Source organism: Zootoca vivipara, chromosome 6, assembly GCF_965207765.1.
Source record: "Zootoca vivipara chromosome 6, rZooViv2.hap1.1, whole genome shotgun sequence".
Taxonomy (NCBI): Eukaryota; Metazoa; Chordata; class Lepidosauria; order Squamata; family Lacertidae; genus Zootoca; species Zootoca vivipara.
This window is the reverse complement of record NC_142589.1, coordinates 92,897,316-92,916,737: the sequence shown is the minus strand read 5'-3', so window position 1 is coordinate 92,916,737 and position 19,422 is coordinate 92,897,316. Positions and strand designations below refer to the sequence as shown.

General features: G+C 48.7%; 1 protein-coding gene and 1 non-coding gene across 9 annotated transcripts in view; both read right to left on the bottom strand.

The window, feature by feature from the left end:
* The window catches only part of TJP3 (tight junction protein 3), a 50,409-nt gene that overhangs the window by 29,102 nt on the left and 1,885 nt on the right, over window positions 1-19,422 (bottom strand). For 2 of the 8 annotated variants that reach the window (XM_035118116.3, XM_088673053.1), the window contains exons 2-5: window positions 7,059-7,115; window positions 5,730-5,854; window positions 5,165-5,267; window positions 566-1,052 (exon numbers count right to left, since the gene is read on the bottom strand). In XM_035118116.3, coding sequence (XP_034974007.3) covers window positions 566-1,052; window positions 5,165-5,267; window positions 5,730-5,854; window positions 7,059-7,106 — 763 coding nt within the window. In that variant the 5' untranslated portion in view covers window positions 7,107-7,115. Of the gene's footprint in view, window positions 1-565; window positions 1,053-5,164; window positions 5,268-5,729; window positions 5,855-7,058; window positions 7,116-12,544; window positions 13,010-19,422 lie in introns of those variants that run through there. The other 6 variants (XM_088673055.1, XM_088673052.1, XM_035118117.3 and 3 more) reach the window with 6 other exon arrangements.
* Window positions 18,959-19,041, bottom strand: TRNAQ-CUG (transfer RNA glutamine (anticodon CUG)). The gene has a single exon. It is a non-coding gene; the product is annotated as a tRNA-Gln (tRNA).

Here is a 19,422-nt window from a genome sequence, read left to right as displayed (position 1 = left end):
AAATTCGGTTGTTGAGTTGTTCGTAAGTCGAGGTACCACTGTATTCCGGTTTGCGAACTATTTTTGGAAGCTGAACGTCCGACGGGGTTTCTGCAGCTTCCAATTGGCTGCAGGAGCGTCCTGCAGCCAATCAGAAGCCGTGCTTTGCTTTCCAAATGTTTTGGAAGTCTAAAGGACTTCCGGAACGGATTGCGTTTGCCTTCCATAATACCACTGTATATTTAAAGATGATGAATAAATGAGCAAATTAGGTTAATTTGGATATGCACAAGATATCAGAAATAAATTTAAGGAACCGCAGAAAGAGGGGGAAGGAAGTCAAGTTTCGAAATGTCACGATGACTGTAAAATTAGTGAAATGTATAAAATTAGTGAAATGTATAAACTTGAAAAGTATATTATTATTTTTAAAAAGAATATATATATATATCTTAAGGATGCAAAATGCTTATCGGAAATTGTAAAACAGAAAAAGTAATAAAAAATCATATTAACAAAGCAAAAAATCTCTACGTAAAAGGAAAGAAGAAGAGGGGAAAATGGGGTGGTAGGAAATCCTGTTCACCTTCGCTCTCCTTGCTCTTTACCAGAACAGAGCGGACCGGTTTCATCGGCACGTCCTGCTGCTGCGGAAGCCTCTTGAACCCGGACACCAGGGCCAGCCCGCTGGCGCTGCCTCTGTGGCTGTACCCATTGGTGAAGCGCTGTCGGTCTGACCCGCTGTCTTGGCTCCGCCTCCGGTGCCCGCCGTCTTGACTCCGCCTCCTGCTCCGGACCGGGTACCTGCGGGGGACGTCTTCCTCGTCCCGGTGCCGCCCGGAACTCCTCTCACTGGATGAGTCGCCGTCGTAGCCGCGGTTGTGCTCCGCCTCGGCCTGGCGCCGGCCGCCAGCCACTAATCCGCCCCGCGCAGAAGGCGCCCGGTAGCCTCCATCCTCCTCGTCGGAGTCGCCATTCCGGCCGTCGCGCAAAGCCGGGCTGGAGAGCAGCAGGCTTTTGGGCGAGCTGGGCTTGGCTGCAGGGAGGTGCACTTTTCGGGGTCGCTTGACCGTCTGCGAGAGGAGAAAATGGAATACAATGGTACCTTGGTTCTCAAACGCCTTGGTTCCCAAATGCCGGAAACCCAAAAGTAAGTGTTCCAGTTTTCGAACGTTTTTCGGAAGCCGAACGTCTGATGTGGCTGTCGGCTATTGTTTCCAGGGCGCCCGCACCAATCAGATGCTGTGCCTTGGCTTTAGAACATTTCGGAAGTCAAACAGACTTCCGGAACAGATTCAGTTTGGCACTTTTGTTTTTGCTATTTATTTTGCGTGTTTTTATCCCCCCTGAGGCTTTTTCAGTTCATTTGTTTTTGTGACTGTGTGGAACAGGGCCGGCTCTAGGTAGAGTCCCGGTGGCGTGGGGCGCCAGGCCAGTAGGCCGGGCGCTGCGCAGCAAAGCCGCGCGGAAGCCATGCTGCGCCCTGCGAGGGCGGGGGCGCCGGAGCGATCTCCGTCCCTGAGCGCCTGCTCAAGACTGCCCTGGTGTGGAACGCAGGTCAGCTACTGATTGATGGATTGTGTGACTGCGGAAATGGATAAAAGCCCCCCATCCAAACAATGACTATCATCACTGCAGGGAAGAAATAAAAATTAATTTTAATTTTTATCATCTACAATACTGTCTTATTTATTTTATAGTATAGTACATTGGTTATAAGGGATCCAGGTGGCGCTGTGTGTTAAACCACAGAGCCTAGGGCTTGCTGATCAGAAGGTCGGCGGTTCGAATCCCTGTGACGGGGTGAGCTCCCATTGCTTGGTCCCAGCTCCTGCCAACCTAGCAGTTCGAAAGCACGTCAAAATGCAAGTAGATAAATAGGAAGGTAAACGGGAAGGTAAACGGCGGGAAGGTAAACGGCGTTTCCATGTGCTGCTCTGGTTTGCCAGAAGCGGCTTTGTCACGCTGGCCACATGACCTGGAAGCTATACCCCGGCTCTCTCAGCCAATAATGCGAGATGAGCGCGCAACCCCAGAGTCGGTCATGACTGGACCTAATGGTCAGGGGACCCTTTACCTTTACCTTTACATTGGTTATAGCTTTCATTTTATGGATCAATGGTCTCGTTAGATAGTAAAATTCATGTTAAATTGGTGTTTTAGGGTTTGTTTTTAAAAGTCTGGAAGAGATTAATCCGTTTTGCATTCCTTTCTATGGGAAAGAAGCACGCCTTGGTTTTGGAACGCTTTGGTTCTGGAACGGACTTCCGGAACGGATTAAGTTTGAGAACTAAGGTACCACTTTATGCAGGAGGCTCGGTGACAGGCAGCCACCCTGCCAGGGATTCCCTGAATTGCGAATCCTGCATTGCAGGGATGTTGAAGTAAATGGTGCCTGAGGGTCCCTGCCTGCCCTACGATTCCCCGATTCTGAAATCTCTCAGGGATCCTTTAGCTGTGATCCCTGCATTGCACAGGGTTGGACTAAACTAGGTCCTTGCCAGCTCTGCTCTGCTCTGATCCTGTGATCAGCCAGGGATTCTTCAACTGCAATTCCTTTTTATTATGATTATCATCAAAGAAACGAAACAAAAAAACAAACTAATCTTACATTAGATATTTCTAGACTTCAGATAGTTATTACAATATACATAATCAAGAAATCTAGAATGAATGTGTATTATATAAAGGAAATAAAGAGAGGGAGAGAAGAAGAAAAGAAAAAGAAAAATGCACGACGACAAAACCGAAAAATTAACAAAACGAAAACTAAACAGAAAGCAGTATTTAGTTACCAGTACCAGCGTATTCTGCTCACAAAGTCTCTCGTACTGGCTTGAATTAAATTTGTTGGTTTGTTGACTTCTGTCTACTCTTTGCGGTTTCAATTCAGCCATTTCTATTTTTGATCTGTATTTAATTATTTGTCTCCATCCTGGGATACTTTTGTCTGCGCAATTAGTCTAAACACAAGTGCTACTGTTGGAACCATATTTATTCAAGTAATTTTTAAAACATTCCCATTCTTTCTATCGATTGATTTCTTATCAACTCTGTCATTTTATTCAACTGCGATTCCTGTGCCGCAGGGGGCTGGACTAGATGCCCACTGGGTGTCCCGTCCAACTGCACAGTTCTATGATTAGGAAGCACTTTCTGGCGCGAAGAGCCCTTCGGCTCCCTCGGGAGGTGGCAGGCTCTCCCTCCCCCGGAGGTTTTTAAACGGAGGTTGGGTGGCCATTTGTAGGGGGTTCTGCGACTCCCGCAGAGCTGGGGTTAGGCTAGATGACCCTAGGGGTCCGTACTGGGTGAAAGCATTGATGTAGACGTCGATCGGTTAGCCTACATCAGGGATGTCCAACTCCCAATAGACTGTGATCTACTGTACTCACAGTGTAAAAAAACTGGCAGTGATCTAACCATTGTCGTAGGATGGATCAAAGTTTGTTGAGCTTTTTGGGGGGAGTCAAGGGGGTTGAGCTTTTTTTTAGGGAGCAAATGAATGAATGGAACTGAATATCTGAATGAATGGAACTGAATGAGCATTGTGATATACACATAGCTGCCAAGTCTCCCGTTTTCCCCGGGAAATCCCCGTTTTTCCAGCTGTTCCTAGCTGAAAAAACGGGGTTTTTTTTGTTTTCCCCCGGTTTATTCTGGCGCGGCGGCCATTTTGGAACTGGGCGAAGCATGCTCAGAAGCGACTTTTGATGCTGCTCTGCCCAGTTCCAAAATGGCTGCAGTGCGACTTCTGGCGCGGCGGCCATTTTGGAGCTGGGCAAAGCAGCATCAAAAGTCACGTCTGCGCATGCTCCGCCCAGTTCCAAAATGGCGGCAGCGCTACCTCCGGTCTGCTATTTCTGGCCCAGTCCCTTATTTCTCTGACAGCAACTTGGCAGGTATGGATATACACAATCAAAAGTTGATTATATAAAACACAGTTGTATAAAAGTCTGATAGTGGAACTTAATCTGATAACCAACTTTTTTGCTAGGAAGCAAAAGTTGCTGAGCTTTTTATAGGAAAGGCAAAGTTCTTGAGCTTTTTTGGGGAAGCCAAAGTTATTGAGCTTTTTTTTAGGGGGGGGGGAGGCCAGAGATCTACGAGGAACACCCCACGATCTACCAGTAGATCACGATCTACCTGTTGGATGTGCCGGGCCTACATTGTGAAGAGACGCTAAAATAGTGTGTGACAGGCTGGCTGCGGTCAGGGGAATCTGCTTACTCAGATTTTGTTAAGAATGTGTCGAGAATGTCGGCGTTATATAGCCTTGAATCAGCGATAGGAATGGAAACTCTGTTCCTTCTGATAATATCCGGCTCGGACAACGCAGGCCTGCTTTTCCTCAAAGGCTCTGTTTCTGCGCATGGGTGCAGCTAAATGCCTCTAGAGAAGCCCACATAGTTTACAATCTCAGGGACTCCACTTTTGCAGGTTCCTTGTGGCCGCCGTCGCTCCGACCCAACAAAGGCCGCCTTGAAACATCGCAACTGGAGTGGGTCGTTGCAGAAAACCCACTAAAGGCCCCTTTCCAACCTCATGGCTCTGTGAGGCAGCGCGGTGCAATGGTTAGAGTGTCGGACCAGGATGCTAGAGCAGGGTTCGAATCCCTACTCAGCCACAAAGCTCGGTGGGTGACCTTGGGCCAGTCACTCAGCCTAACCTACCTCACAGTGTTGTTGTGGGGGATTAAATGAGAAATGGAAACCATGAATGCAACCTTGAGATTCCTGGAACATAAAGGTGGCCTATAAATGTAAATAATAATAATAATAATAATAACACACTCCATTGTCTCCGGAGACAGGCCAATGTCTGAACGCCTACTTTAGATGTGATTCCTGCATTGCATGGGGTTGGACTTGATGACCCTTGTGGGTCCCTTCCAACAAATTCAATTATTGTTACCAGCTCACTCAGAGCTGCCATTCTCTCACCGGGAAATGAGCCACCCCTAAATCTGCAGGGAGATGATCAGAATCTGGGAATCGTAGCGTCGGAAGGCACCAACCCCATGAAATAGCAGGACTTTTTTGCCCCATGTGGGACTCGAACCCATAGCCCTGAGATTAAGAGTCTCAGGCTATTACTCACTAAGCTATTACTTAATTTAAAGGCATGCCTCTTCCGGAGCGATTGGCTGAGTGTTGCCGTCAATGAGTTGACGCTTGCTCTTACTCACAATATTGGCCACTTTCCCGCAGCCTTTCAAGGTGTGGATAGCAAAGGAGGACGACACATTCTCCATGGAAATCCCATTCACCATGGCTATCTTGTCCCGGGTCCTGAAAAAGGCGAAAGCCTTGTGAGATGGGCCAAGAGCAATCAGCAAACAAAAAATCCTGACTCTCCCAAACCATTAAAAAACCTTTCGAGGATTCTATAGAAACCTCATCTCCCTCTTTCCTGGCTGCCATGGTTTGTGGGTTCGCCAAGCCACGGTTTCCAGTTTGTTCGCTTCCAGCAAACTGGACAAGATCAAACCATGGTTTCTGTGTTCACCAAACACATTTTCCAGTTTGTTCGCTTCCAGCAAACTGGACTTAAGATCAAACCATGGTTTGTGGGTCCACCAAGCCACGGTTTCCAGTTTCCTCATTTCCAGCAAACTGGACTTAAGATCAAACCATAGTTTCTGGGTTCACCAACTACAGTTTCCAGTTTGCTCGCTTCTAGCAAACTGAACTTCAGATCAAACCATGGCTTCCTTGCAGCCTGCCAATGCTGCCTGCTTTAAGGCTACTCACTGGAGCCGGCCATCAGCAGGGCCCCCGGGCACCACGTCGGAGATGATGATGGATGTGTCTCCGTCAACGCCGCTGGGGCGATCCCGGCCTCCCGATATGGCAATCCCGAAGCCCCTCCGGGGATCCTGGATGGAAAGAGGCCCAATGCAGATATCAGTTCCCTTCTGCGCTCCAATTTAATTTGATTCAGCCTGCTAAACCAAACATCCCGATTCTGACAGGGGTCAGCCATCCGCCTCCGAGATTACTACAGGAAGGCTTCGAATGAGTGACACGTCACCTGTCGCACGAGCAGGGAAATGGGAGACCTCCAGATTTATTTGGATTCCAGCTCCCATCAGCCCCGGACAACGCCAGGAATGATGGGAATGGACTTAAGATCAAACCATGGTTTGTGGGTTCCCCAACCATGGTTTCAAGTTCGCTTGCTTCCAGAAAACTGGACTTCAGATCAAATCATGGTCTCTGGGTTCAACAACCAAGGTTTCCAGTTCTCTCGCTTACAGAAAACTAGACTTCTGATTAAATCATGGTTTCTGGGTTCAGCAACTATGGTTTTCCATCTGCTGGCTTCCAGAAAACTGGACTTAAGATCATGCCATGGTTTGTGGGTTCACCAACCATGGTTTCCTCTTCGCTCACTTCCAAAACACTGGATTTAAGAGCAAACTATGATTTGTGGGTTCAGCAACCATGGTTTCTAGTCCCCTTCCTTCCAAAAAAACTGGACTTAAGATCAAACCACGGTTTCTGGGTTCACCAACTATGGCTTCCAGTTCGCTCACTTCCAGAAAACTGGACTTAAGATCAAACCAAGGTTTGTTGGTCTGTTGGTTGAGCAAAAAAGGGATGCGGAAGTTTCCACAAACTTCTTTGTGGCTGCACCAGGGGAGGGGAAGGGAAAGCTCCCCAGGTTTTGGGCCATGCTAAACCAAGGGCAGGGAACCTTTTCAGGGCAAAGGGCCAATTTCACAAGTGAGTCACCTTATGTCAGGAGTGACCCGGCAGTAAATCACACCGTGCAAGTTGGACTTTATTAGCAAAAACAGGATCTGCACAGGAAAGTCATGCCTAATGAGCACAGCAGATCATTCCCAAAGATCTATGTTTAAAAAATGCTTGATATTTGATGTTCATTTTTGTGGTGTCCAGACTTTTTTCAAGGAGGGCCAAATTTGGACATGCCTGCTGTATACTGTCTTTTCCTTCTTCGTTCAAACTTTAATATATATATATATATATTAAATCAAACACACACACACACACACAAATCAGAACACCATCCGCTTATTTCTTGGGCTTTTTTTGCTTATTTATCAAACCACTCACCCTGTTTAGCGTGATTGTATACTGTTCCCAGATTACCATTTCTTCCATGTCTGCAACCTAGGGAAAGAGGGAAAATGTTATAAAACAACTTCAGGGATATACACAAACAGAAAGAGAGCAGACATCCAGAGAATTAGCCCTTTATGTCAAATCAATGTCTGATTCAGCTTTTGTCCCCTCTCTTTGTTGTTGTTTAGTCGTTTAGTCGTGTCCGACTCTTCGTGACCCCATGGACCATAGCACACCAGGCACTCCTGTCTTGCACTGCCTCCCACAGTTTGGTCAGACTCATGTTCGTAGCTTCGAGAACACTGTCCAACCATCTCGTCCTCTGTCGTCCCCTTCTCCTAGTGCCCTCAATCTTTCCCAACATCAGGGTCTTTTCCAGGGAGTCTTCTCTTCTCATGAGGTGACCAAAGTCTTGGAGATCAGCTTTTAAGTTAGAGCTTAATATTTTTAAGTTATGTTAAGTTAGAGCTTAATAATTATTCATTCCAGTAGCACCTTAGAGAACAACTAAGTTGCACACTAATGGTCAGGGGTCCTTTTACCTTTACCTTTTAAGTTCAAATTATGAGTTGAGTGTAAATTGATGTTGATTAATGTTTAATAAAGATTAATCTTTTTTTAAAAAAAACACCCCCCCACACCCTTTCCTTAATCCATCACCTATTATTATTATTATTAATATTATTAATAATATCAGGTTATCAGGTTGGTTCTCAGAACAAAATCACAAAATATACAATCAAAACAATAACAACAACCCAATACCCCCCCTTACGTCCACAACCCTTCCTTTCTGCCACAGCATCACAGAATCGTTGGAAGGGACCCAGAGGGTCATCTAGCCCAACCCTCTGCAATGCAGGAATTATGTTGCACAGGCATACCCAAACTTTGACCCTCCAGTTATTTTGGACTACAATTCCCATCTTCCCCAACCACTGGTCCTGTTAGCTAGGGATCGTGGGAGTTGTAGGCCAAAACATCTGGAGGGCTGCAGTTTGGGGATGCCTGTTGTTGCACCTCAAGCTCAGGATTTCCCCCACAAAGTTGCTCTCACCCCCGGGACCCGTTCACAAGAGTTTGGTCCCAGCCAAACTAACAACTTCGCGCTCCTCGCGGCAAGCGAGCTGCTGGCATTCCAACAGCTATATTTCTCCTCCCCTGCCTTTCTGGCCAACTTGGAATGCTTGGGGACATTCCGTGACCTCACAGAAGCACGAGCCAATCAGTGGCTAGAAGCTCGCTCCTGCAAAGGGATCGAGAGGATCTCTCCCGGGCAATCTGCAGCTCGGAGTTGTGTATTTATGGAAGTTGATGCACCAGGCATTGGGGAATAGCAGCTACCAGGTGAGGTGGCAGAGAGGGAAATCTCTTGCTTGCTGCTCCTTTCTCAGCCAGACTCTAATAACTAAAGGCCGGCACTTTCCCACCACTTTCTCCAGGCCAGGCAGAATTTTGCAAACTTCTATCATGTTGCTTCTCACTCCCCTTTTCTTGAAACTAAATATTCCCAAATGCCACAACCTTTCAATACCCTCGATCATCCGAGTCGCCCCTTTCCTGGAGCTTTTCCAACGTCCGCTTTGAGGAGAGGCAACCAGAACCCAAATGCACCATGGATTTCTACAACTGTGTTAACAACAACAATAATTTATTATTTATACCCCACCCATCTGGCTGCGTTTCCCCAGCCACTCTGGGCGACTCCCAGCAGAATACTACAGTAAAAGCACGATAGAACCTCAAAAATTAAAAATCTCCCTAAGCAGGGCTGCCTTCAGATGTCTTCTAAAAGTCAGGTATTTGTTTATCTTTGACATCTGATGGGAGGGCATTCCACAGGGCGGGCGCCACCACTGAGAAGGCCCTCTGCCTGGTTCGCTGCAAGCTTGCTTCTCGCAGCGAGGGAACCGCCAGAAGGCCTTTGGAGCTGGACCCCAGTGTCCGGGCTGAACGATGGGGGTGGAGACGCTCCTTAAGGTCTACTGGGCTGAGGCCATTTAGGGCTTTCAAGGTCAGCACCAACACTTTGAATTGTGCTCAGAGACGTCCTGGGAGCCAATGTCGGTCTTTCAGGACTGGTGTTATATGGTCTCAGCGGCCGCTCCCAGTCACCAGTCTAGCTGCCATATTCTGGATTAGTTGTAGTTTCCAAGTCACCTTCAAAGGCAGCCCCACGGAGAGCGCATTGCAGTAGTCCAAGCGGGAGATAACCAGAGCATGCACCACTCTGGCGAGACAGTCTGCGGGCGGGGAGGGTCTCATCCTGCGTACCAGATGGAGCTGGTAGACAGCTGCCCTAGGCACAGAATTGACCTGCACCTCCATGGACAGCTGTGAGTCCAAAATGACCCCCAGGCTGCGCACCTGGTCCTTCAGGGGCACAGTTACCCCAATCAGAACCAGGGAATCTGCATCCCCACCCACCCCCTGTCCCCCCCAAAAAACAATACTTCTGTCTTGTCAGGATTCAACCTCAACCATAGATTTGTACGATGGCAATAACAATGCCTTCATCGCGGGGTCAGACTAGATGACTCTTGTGGTCCCAACTCTACCGTTCTAGGATTCTATAAAATCGGCCCTTTTTATTTTCCTAAATGACCCCTTTGCTGCCACGAAACAAAGCGCTATCTCTCGAGACTTGCAGGGTGCAAGCAAAACACTATCTGCCACCTCCCCAAAATCGATGCAAACCGAATCGGCATGCATATATATATATATATATATATATATATATATATATATATATGGACCCCCTTTACTTCTAATTGAGGGAGGGAGCTGTTTACGCTTGCTTTTAAAAATAAGCTTTTTTTTACTAGCCCCGATTTATTTAATTTATTTCAATATCCGGAGGGTCTGTAATAATTGGCTTACCTCAGGTGGGAGGATAAGGCGATTGTGACGCCTTTAAATCTGCCACTCAGAAGCATGGAGGTATTTTGATAAGCGGATCAGCTCTTTTGGCCGAAAAACGGGCTCTCTTTAAAGAAATAAATAACTTAACCTCCGACAGGGAGATAAAGCATTCCAAGAAGTTTTGGAAGAAGGGGGGGTGGGGGTGGTGAAATTAGGTCAAGGTGGTTGAAGAAAGGAAGTGGCAAATGTTGCCAAAAGGGAGAGGAAGAGGGGGGAGAAAGAGAAAGAGAGAGAGAGAGAGCAAGGAGGGGAGAAGAGAGAAAGAAAGAGAGAAGGAAGTAAAGAAAGAGGGAGAGAGAAAGGAAGGAAGGAAGGAAGGAAGGAAGGAAGGAAGGAAGGAAGGAAGGAAGGAAGGAAGGAAGGAAGGAAGGAAGGAAGGAAGGAAGGAAGGAAGGAAGGGGGAGAGAGAGAAAGAAAGAGAGAAAGACTGGGAGGGGGGGGTCAAGCTGAGCGACCCAGCAGACAGACTCCCCCCAAAAATGAGTTTCTCTGACACTGTTTCGCTCCCTTTTCCTGCTCCTCAATGAGATCTAACAGCTTGTCACCCCATTTGTGATTCCCATTTGCCTTGCAAAAAAGGGGAAGCATGCAAGCCATTTCGTTCCGCAGCGTTGGGGTGTTGCTGCTGCTGCTGGGGTTTACAGAGGGCTGGGCGATAAGATTACAGCTGCAATCGCTTTAGATTTAAGATAGGGTCATTCAGTGTGGAGTGGCAGTGCGGTATAGCGGTTAGAGCATGGGGGTGGGTCTGTTTGGGGTGGGGAATTTAGCCAGAAAGGAAATTACGGGACTTTTGCAGATTGGAAACGAAGCAGTATGCCTGCCCTGGGGAACTTTTGCAAAGGGCAAAACAGAAAGTGAACAACAAAAAATTTAACATACGATAAAAGGGTAGTAGAATCATAGAACTGCAGAGATGGAAGGGACCCCATGGGTCATCTAGACCAACCCCCTGCAACGCAGGAATCTTTCCACCCAACGTGGAACTTGAACTCATGACCCTGAGATTAAGAGCCTCATGCTCTTACCTGCTGAGCTATCCAATCTAAGGGTCGACGAAATACTTCCGCGGAGGGTTAACCGCAGGCAAAAATATTATACATGCCTCCGCCCGGCCTAGCATCTTCCGTAAAAGAAAGCCCTTCTTTGCAGGGGACTCTAAGGCAACCCCTTCCAACTCTACGATTCGCGCAGCTCGTAGTTAAACGATGGAACTCCCCGCTGCAGGAGGCCGGGATGGTCCTCAACTTGGATGGCTTTAAAATAGGGTGAGGGAAATTCACAAAGGAGGAGAGGGCTTTCGGTGACCACTAGGCATGATGGCTATGCTCGGCAATGCTCCTGAATGCCAGCTTCTGGAAACAAAGGAGGGGAGAGTGGATGTCGTCCTCGGGTCCAGTTTGCGGGTTTGCCATTGGGGTATCTGGGTGGTCTCTTCTGATGTCCATGTGTAATTCTCCGGATGCCGCCTTGCCCCAATACTGCCTGCTCTGACCGGCAGCCGTTCTCCAGCGTCTCAGGCAGAGAGAGGGGTCTCTCTCTCTCTCCCCCCAAGCAACAATCATGTTCTTAACCAGAGAGGATGCAAACTGCAAACTCTGGCACTTGCAAAAGCCGGCGCTCTACCCACTCAGTGACACTCCCCTCGTGCCTTTCGAAGTCCGTGTAACAGACTCTCAAGTGCTGCCAACAGAGGTTTTCTGAATCGCTCACCTGGGGAGCCAGGCCAAAAATGGGTAAACAGCCGCCCTCAAGGAAAGGCACACATCGAGGCGGCCAAGCCCACATTCCTGGGACAATTTGCGAGAGAAGCCGAAACTACAGTGGCTACAGGAAGTCCCCTTTGTTGTCCCAGCAAGAGCCTGGCATGCTTCACGCCTAGCCAACACCCAAACAGAGCTTTGCTCCTCTGCCGTTTCGAAACGGCAGGGTTAATATCGGGCCAAGAGGCCACAGTCGGCTGCCATGGCAGTTTCTCCATGCCAGGAGAGAAGACATACCTGTCGGATTCCTGCCTGTTTTACAAGGAAACAAGGTGGAAAGCCTTCGGTTCTAACCTGCCCCCAGAGGTTGCGGGGAGAGGTTGACCCCTAAACTGCAGTTTGTCCCACGAGAAAGAAGCAACCCACTTTTCCCATCCTCAAAATCCAGGATCCCACCCACCCACCCAAAAAACCACAACCCCAGTCCTCTTTACTGCATGGCAAAATGCACTCTGCACACACCTAGAGGCACAGTTTTCAAACTCTGTGTCCAAAAAGCGTGGGACGCTGCGCCCCTGCATTAATCTAAACGCTCTAACCCGGAAAGAAAAGGGGGTACCTCTGGGCATGTGCAGAGCCCCAGCCCCTCACTCCCAAAGTAACCCACCTGCCGCAAACCCACTCCCCCCCCCCCCACACACTGCCTTGCCAGGAAAAAAAAATAGAGAGAGAAAACAAGAATTCTGTTAAGCTGCGAGTCCCAGGCCTCTTCCTCTCCCCGGCTCAGAGATAAGCCAGTATTTTTTTGCACGCTGGAAGTAGGTCATGAGGCGAAGGATAACACAAACTTACTTGCCTGAAATCGCACGGCCATGGTGCTCAGAGCCAGCTCGGGCCACACATCTTTGCCAAGTCAGCGAGAGAAACAGGTGTGGCTCACCTGTCGGCCACCCCAAAGAGATTTGCCCAGGCCCGACTGAAGACAGGCTTCCAGAATATATATATATTTATATTCCAGGTTCTCTTCCCCCCCCGCCCCCGTTGACTCTGGTTTTCCTTCCTCTTCCGCACCCCGGGCCCCACCTCCTTTCAGCGCACAGGTGTAACCTCCCCCAAGACACACCTAGATTCCAGGTGGAGCCAGAACTCTCCAGTTCCCTCGCCGGCTGGCAGAGGCCCCCAAGGGAATCTGCTCGGTGCAGAGAAACTCCAAAAGGAGGGATCTCTCGCCTGCCTCTTGCAAGGAACACATCTCCTCCCGAGAGCTGCCTCTGGCTGGCTCACGACGGACCGGGGGTTTCCGATAACCACAAGGACACTGAGAAAGGAACAAAGGCTGAAATCCTACCCGGGGCCGGACACCGGAAGCGGCCTTATCTGGAGTCGGCTCCATCTCTCTGTGTGTTGTCGCCGGCACTGGCTGGCAGCCGCCGGCCAGGATTCGGAGGTCTTCCCTCCTAAGTCTCCCGGAGGAATCAAGACCGGGAGATTTTGCAGTATGAAGCTATGAAAACAAATAAGGCTGGACTGGGAGACACCAGCTGCTCTCAGGCTGGACTGCTGCAATGCGCTCTTTGTGGGGCTTCCCTTCCGCTCGATAGGGAAGCTTCGGTTTGGGGCACAATTGCCGGTGGGAGTGAGACCCCGTCAGCACAGAATCCTAGAATTGAGAGGGGGATCCAGGACCCCAAAAGTCATCTAGTCCAGCCCCTTGCAATGCAGGAATGTACAGCTGCCCCCATATGGTTCAATCAGCACGACGCTGTTACCGTACTTGAAACCGATGGAACTCCCTGCCTCATTATATCAGGGAGACGCCTTCACTGTACCCTTTTTGCAGCTGGCTAAAAACATTTTTTTTGTTCCAACAAGCCTACCCAGACATGCAGAATGTAGGCATGCGTTTTCATCCGCTTATTAGCTTATCCTTGATTTTATTTTCTGAATGCTTTAAATACTCGCTTTAAGCTGCTTTTTAATAGTTTCCTTGCTTTATTCTTCTTGTAAACTTCTTTGAGGTTTCGCTGCAATCAGGCAGAATCGAACCCTTGTCAAATAAAAGAATAAAATAAATTTTAAAAACCATGTGGTCTTGGGTCTAAGAGTGTAGTCCCCAACGTGGTGCCCTCTATGCGTCTTGGACTACAACACCCATCGTCCACTGCTAGCTTAGGGAGTTGTAGTCCGAAAGCTGGAAACTGGTCAGCTGGGGGGGGGGGTTATTGTTTTGTTTGTTATTATGCTATGTATTTTTGAGTGTTTTATATTGCAAACCGCCTTGTGGATCCTCGGATGAAGGGTGTATAGAAATGTTATTACAGTATTATCCTTTTTAACATCTATATGAAGCCTCTGGGAGAGATCATCAGGGGGTTTGGGCTGGGTGTTCATCAGTATGCGGATGATACCCAGCTCTACCTCGCTTTTAAATCAGAACCAGTGAGGGCGGTGAATGTCCTGTGTGAGTGCCTGGAGGAGGTTGGAGGATGGATGGCGATTAACAGATTGAGGTTGAATCCTGACAAGACAGAAGTACTGTTTTGGGGGGGACTGGGGGCAGGCGGGTGTGGGGGACTCCCTAGTCCTGAATGGGATAACTGTGCCCCTGAAGGACCAGGTGCGCAGCCTGGGAGTCATTTTGGACTCATAGTTGTCCATGGAGGCGCAGATCAATTCTGTGTCCAGGGCGGCTGTCTACCAACTCTATCTAGTACGCAGGATGAGACACTATCTGCCCACGGACTGTCTCACCAGAGTGGTGCATGCTCTGGTTATCTCCCACTTGGGCTACTGCAATGCGCTCTACGTGGGGCTCCCTTTGAAGGTGACCCGGAAACTACAATTAATCCAGAATGCGGCAGCCAGACTGGTGACTGGGAGCGGCCGCCGAGACCACATAACACCGGTCTTGAAAGACCTACATTGGCTCCCAGTACATTTCTGGGCACAATTCAAAGTGTTGGTGCTGACGTTTAAAGCCTTAAACAGCCTCTGTCCTGTATCCCTGAAGGAGCGTCTCCACCTCCATCGTTCAGCCCGGACACTGAGGTGCAGCGCCGAGGGCCTTCTGGCGGTTCCCTCCCTGTGAGAAGCAAAGCTACAGGGAACCAGCCAGAGGACCTTCTCGGTTGTGGCACCCGCCCTGTGGAACGCCCTCCCATCAGAGGTCAGAGAGATAAATAACTACCTGACATTTAGAAAATACCTAAAGGCAGCCCTGTTTAGGGAAGTTTTTGGTCTGTGATATTTTAATGTATTTTGATGTGTGTTGGAAGCCGCTCAGAGTGGCGGGGGAGACCCGGCCTGATGGGTGGGGTATAAATAAATTATTATTATTATTGTTATTATTATTATTATTATTAAAATCCCAAACCAGCACCAGAGGGGCTTAATGGGAGCCGTAGGAGGTAGAAGCAGAGAAACAACGACTGCATGCAGCAATTTTATTCTCATAAGCCTGAAAATCCAGGGTTTACCTTCGCCCCTCGATCATCTATCCCTCTTTCCCTTTGCCCTGACACATTCCACTTCTCCCAGCGGCAAATATTGACAGGCAGCTGCGAAGGGGGAAATCTAGATTATCTGAGGTTAGCAAACTCAAACAGACACAAAGACCAGTGGTTGGTCAACAGTGAACCAGGGCAGGCGGGGTAGGAAAATCCCACAGCATCTGACAAATCCATTTCTCAGAGCTCAGAATTGCAGCTGGATCTCAAACAAACAAAGGACTAGCTCAAAAATTGACCTCTTCGGCTGAACCTCTTAGGCTCCGCTGCCTTCATTTCCCCTGCGGCAGCGACGTCCCTCTCCATTTAGATATTTGCAAGGTCCTCGGGGCAGGGATCTTAAAAAGCCAGCTCTCCGGAAGCATTTTCCCCCCCAGAATGCACACACGACTGAATCCTGCTCAGGTGGTTTGCTTCTTTAAAAGAAAAACTGGACAATTTCACATTGCCCCATGCTCGGCCGCACAGGTGGCGCTGTGGGCTAAACCACAGAGCCTAGGGCTTGCCGATCAGAAGGTCGGCGGTTCAAATCCCCGTGACGGGGTGAGCTCCTGCAGCCAATTGGAAGCCGCGGCGGACGTTCGGCTTCCAAAAGAACGTTCGCAAACCGGGTTTGCGGCGTTCGGGAGCCAAAGGTTCCGACTTCGCAAGGCGTTCGGGAGCCAAGTTACGACTGTATACACTTCCACGGTTAATGCTAAATACATGCCTTTTGGTAAGTGAGCTACCATAGCCGCTAGAGGGCTGTGAACATTTGTGTCCATGGATTGCCAAATCTGAAATCTATCGATGTTATTTCCAGCTCTTCTAGTGCCGGATTTACTAAACAAGCTATAGCTTAGCGCCCCATTCTCTTGGGCCCCCACAAAAAATTAAAGGGAAAAAACACCTGGATGTACATTTCCAAAAGATAAGATAAAAAACAAATAAAATAAAACCTACATACCGTACAGCAACCGTGTTTTGTGTTGTGCAGGCTCCTATGATGTAAGTCATGGGCCCCACCTGCTAGCCTGCTCCCTAAAATATCACTGGTTTGCTCCTTTCTATATATAGGGTGCCTACGTTCTGCTATTTATAATTATTAGTAGTTTGCATCATATATTTACACCTATTATTATTTCATGTTCTAGCAAGTTTCTAGAGACCAGATTACATGAATCTTTGTAAATTGTGTTTCTAAAGGAAATTTTACTATTGCCAAACGCCAGTGTGTTTGCATTGTTATCGTTATGAATAAAAAATCATTTTAAGTTAGAGCTTAATAATTATTCCTTCCAGTAGCACCTTAGAGACCAACTAAGTTGCACACAAAAGCTCATACCAATGACAAACTTAGTTGGTCTCTAAGGTGCTACTGGAATGAATTTTTTTATTTTGTTTCGACTACGGCAGACCAATACAGCTACCTACCTGTAGCTTAATAATTATATCACTATTAATATACTTCTTATTAATTGTAAAGGTAAAGGGCCCCTGACCATCAGGTCCAGTTGTGTCCGACTCTGGGGTTGCGGCGCTCATCTCGCTCTATAGGCCGAGGGAGCCGGCGTTTGTCTGCAGACAGCTTCCAGGTCATGTGGCCAGCATGACAAAGCTGCTTCTGGTGAACCAGAGCAGCGCACGGAAACGCCATTTACCTTCCCGCCGGAGCGGTCCCTATTTATCTACTTGCACTTTAATGTGCTTTCGAACTGCTAGGTGGGCAGGAGCTGGGACCGAGCAACGGGAGCTCACCCCGTTGCAGGGATTCGAACCGCCGACCTTCTGATCAGCAAGCCTTAGGCTCTGTGGTTTAACCCACAGCGCCACCTGGGTCTCTTCTTAATTGTATTTCACTATTAATATACTTTTTCTTAATTGTATTTCAGTTCAACAATTACTTCGATAAAATACATATTTTATGTGCAAAAATGGATTTAGATACCTATTAGGTCCATCAATTACCATATAGCATTTAGATAAAGGTAAAGGTACCCCTGACCATTAGGTCCAGTCGCGCTCATCTTGCTTTATTGGCTGAGGGAGCCGGTGTACAGCTTCCAGGTCATGTGGCCAGCATGACAAAGCCGCTTCTGGCAAACCAGAGCAGCACATGGAAATGCCATTTACCTTCCCGCTGTAGCGGTTCCTATTTATCTACTTGCATTTTGACGTGCTTTCGAACTGCTAGGTTGGCAGGAGCTGGGACCAAGCAACGGGAGCTCACCCTGTCATAGGGATTCGAACCGCCGACCTTCTGATCAGCAAGCCCTAGGCTCAGTGGTTTAACCCTTATTCAACACAAAAAACAGTGACAATTTGTTGTTGACAAAGGACAGATGGACATATAAAGGGCCCCATTACCCTTCAGTAGCTTAGGGCCTCATCAAACTTGAATCCGGCCCTGATCCTTGCCAACTAGAGGCACCAGGCCCTTTGGCACGCCAACTCCGCATTGCAAAGATGTCTGGAATTGCGACAGGAAGGGTGGCAACGCCAACCGTGACGTGCAGGAATCCCCTTGCAGACGACTGCAGTCGCCAGAGGAGGAATGACTGCCAGGAGAAATTGCAGAGAGAAAAAAATGCCCAGCTGCATCTTGCAGCGGCACAACCAGACACCTTCCTCTGCCCCGGCTGCAACAAAACATGTCTCTCCCGCATTGACCTCTGCAGCTTCAGCAGGCGCTGCGACTGTCCGACACAGTTTGACTTCACCCCAAAAGGAGCACCCCTCCATTGTCTCCCGAGGCAGATGGATGCCAGCAGGAACAGGTACTACCATAACAAGAAAATGGATTTCTTGGCCTCTGCCCCTTTGCCTGCCCAGATGACCATTTAATTTAGCTCAACCCCACTTTCATTACACATGGAAGGAAAGAGTGTCAAGTGGGCTCAAAAGGAGCGCTTAGCTGCCGGATCGGCCCCACCCACCCGCTCTCCGGGTGCTTTGAGGTCCAGCTCCGAGGGCCTTCTGGCGGTTCCCTCCCTGCAAGAAGTGAAGTTACAGGGCACCAGGCAGAGGGCCTTCTCGGTGGTGGCACGCTCCCTGTGGAACGCCCTCCCATCAGATGTCAAGGAAATAAACAACTACCTGACTTTTAGGAGACATCTGAAGGCAGCCCTGTTTAGGGAAGCTTTTAATGTTTAATACTGTACCGTATTTTGTTTTTAATATTTGGTTGGAAGCCGTCCAGAGTGGCTGGGGAAACCCAGCTAGATGGGCAGGGGGTATAAATAATAAATTATTATTATTATTATTATTACTACTACTGTACTGTACTACTATTTGAACTACAACTCCCCACTGCCACGCTGCCTGGGACCGCTAGGAGTTGTAGACTCAGAAGAACCTGGCTGGCTAGGCCTGGTGCCGGATGGCGGAGGATGGGTCGCAGTCTCCCTTGCCTTGGCACCTCCACACCCACACCGGCTGCTCCCAAGGGGTAAGAGGCTGAAGAGGGGCTTGAGTTCAAGTCTGGAAGGGTAGGTGTCCATGCTGGCCAAAGTGGGTGTGTGGGAAAACATCTAGCCCAGCAACCTGTTCTCACAATGGCCGGATAGCCCTAAGAAACCAGGAGTCCAGATAGACTGCCTCTGGGCCTGGAGGCTCCATTGGAACGTGTGAAGAGCCTGCCTGCTGGATCTGGCCCACCATCATGGTTGCCATTGATAGCCTAATCCCCTCCCCCAGATTTCACAGCATCGTGAAATTGTAGAGTTGGAAGGCACCCCCGAGGGTCCTCTAGTCCAACCCCCTGCAATGCAGGAATCTTTTGTGCCCAACGTGGGACTCGAACCCACAGCCCCGAGGTTCAGAGTCTCATGCTCTACCGACTGAGCTAGTCTTTCTCTGCCAGCCCAGCGTCATAGTAATCTGGGGTTTCCCCCCAAATATAATCCAATTTCATCCAAAACAATGTCAACACAAAGTCCCAAAAGCCTGGTATTCGCGCAATAACTGTTATCAAACAGCTCAAAGTTTGAAAGAAATAAAACAAAACCCAAGTTCATAATCCTGGCCAATTATGAATCTCAGGCAAGGCCCAGCAGTGAGTCAGTCCTGCATAGATCAAAAGGCAGCGTGGCGTAGTGGTTAGAGTCTCAGACGCCGACTACTAAGCAGAACAGGATTCGAGTCCTCACTTGGCCATGAAGCTTGGAGCCACTTGCTGCCTCTCTCAGCCTAACCTACCTCCCGGGGTTGTTGTGGGCAGTGTTCGAAATTCCCCAGGAGCCAGGA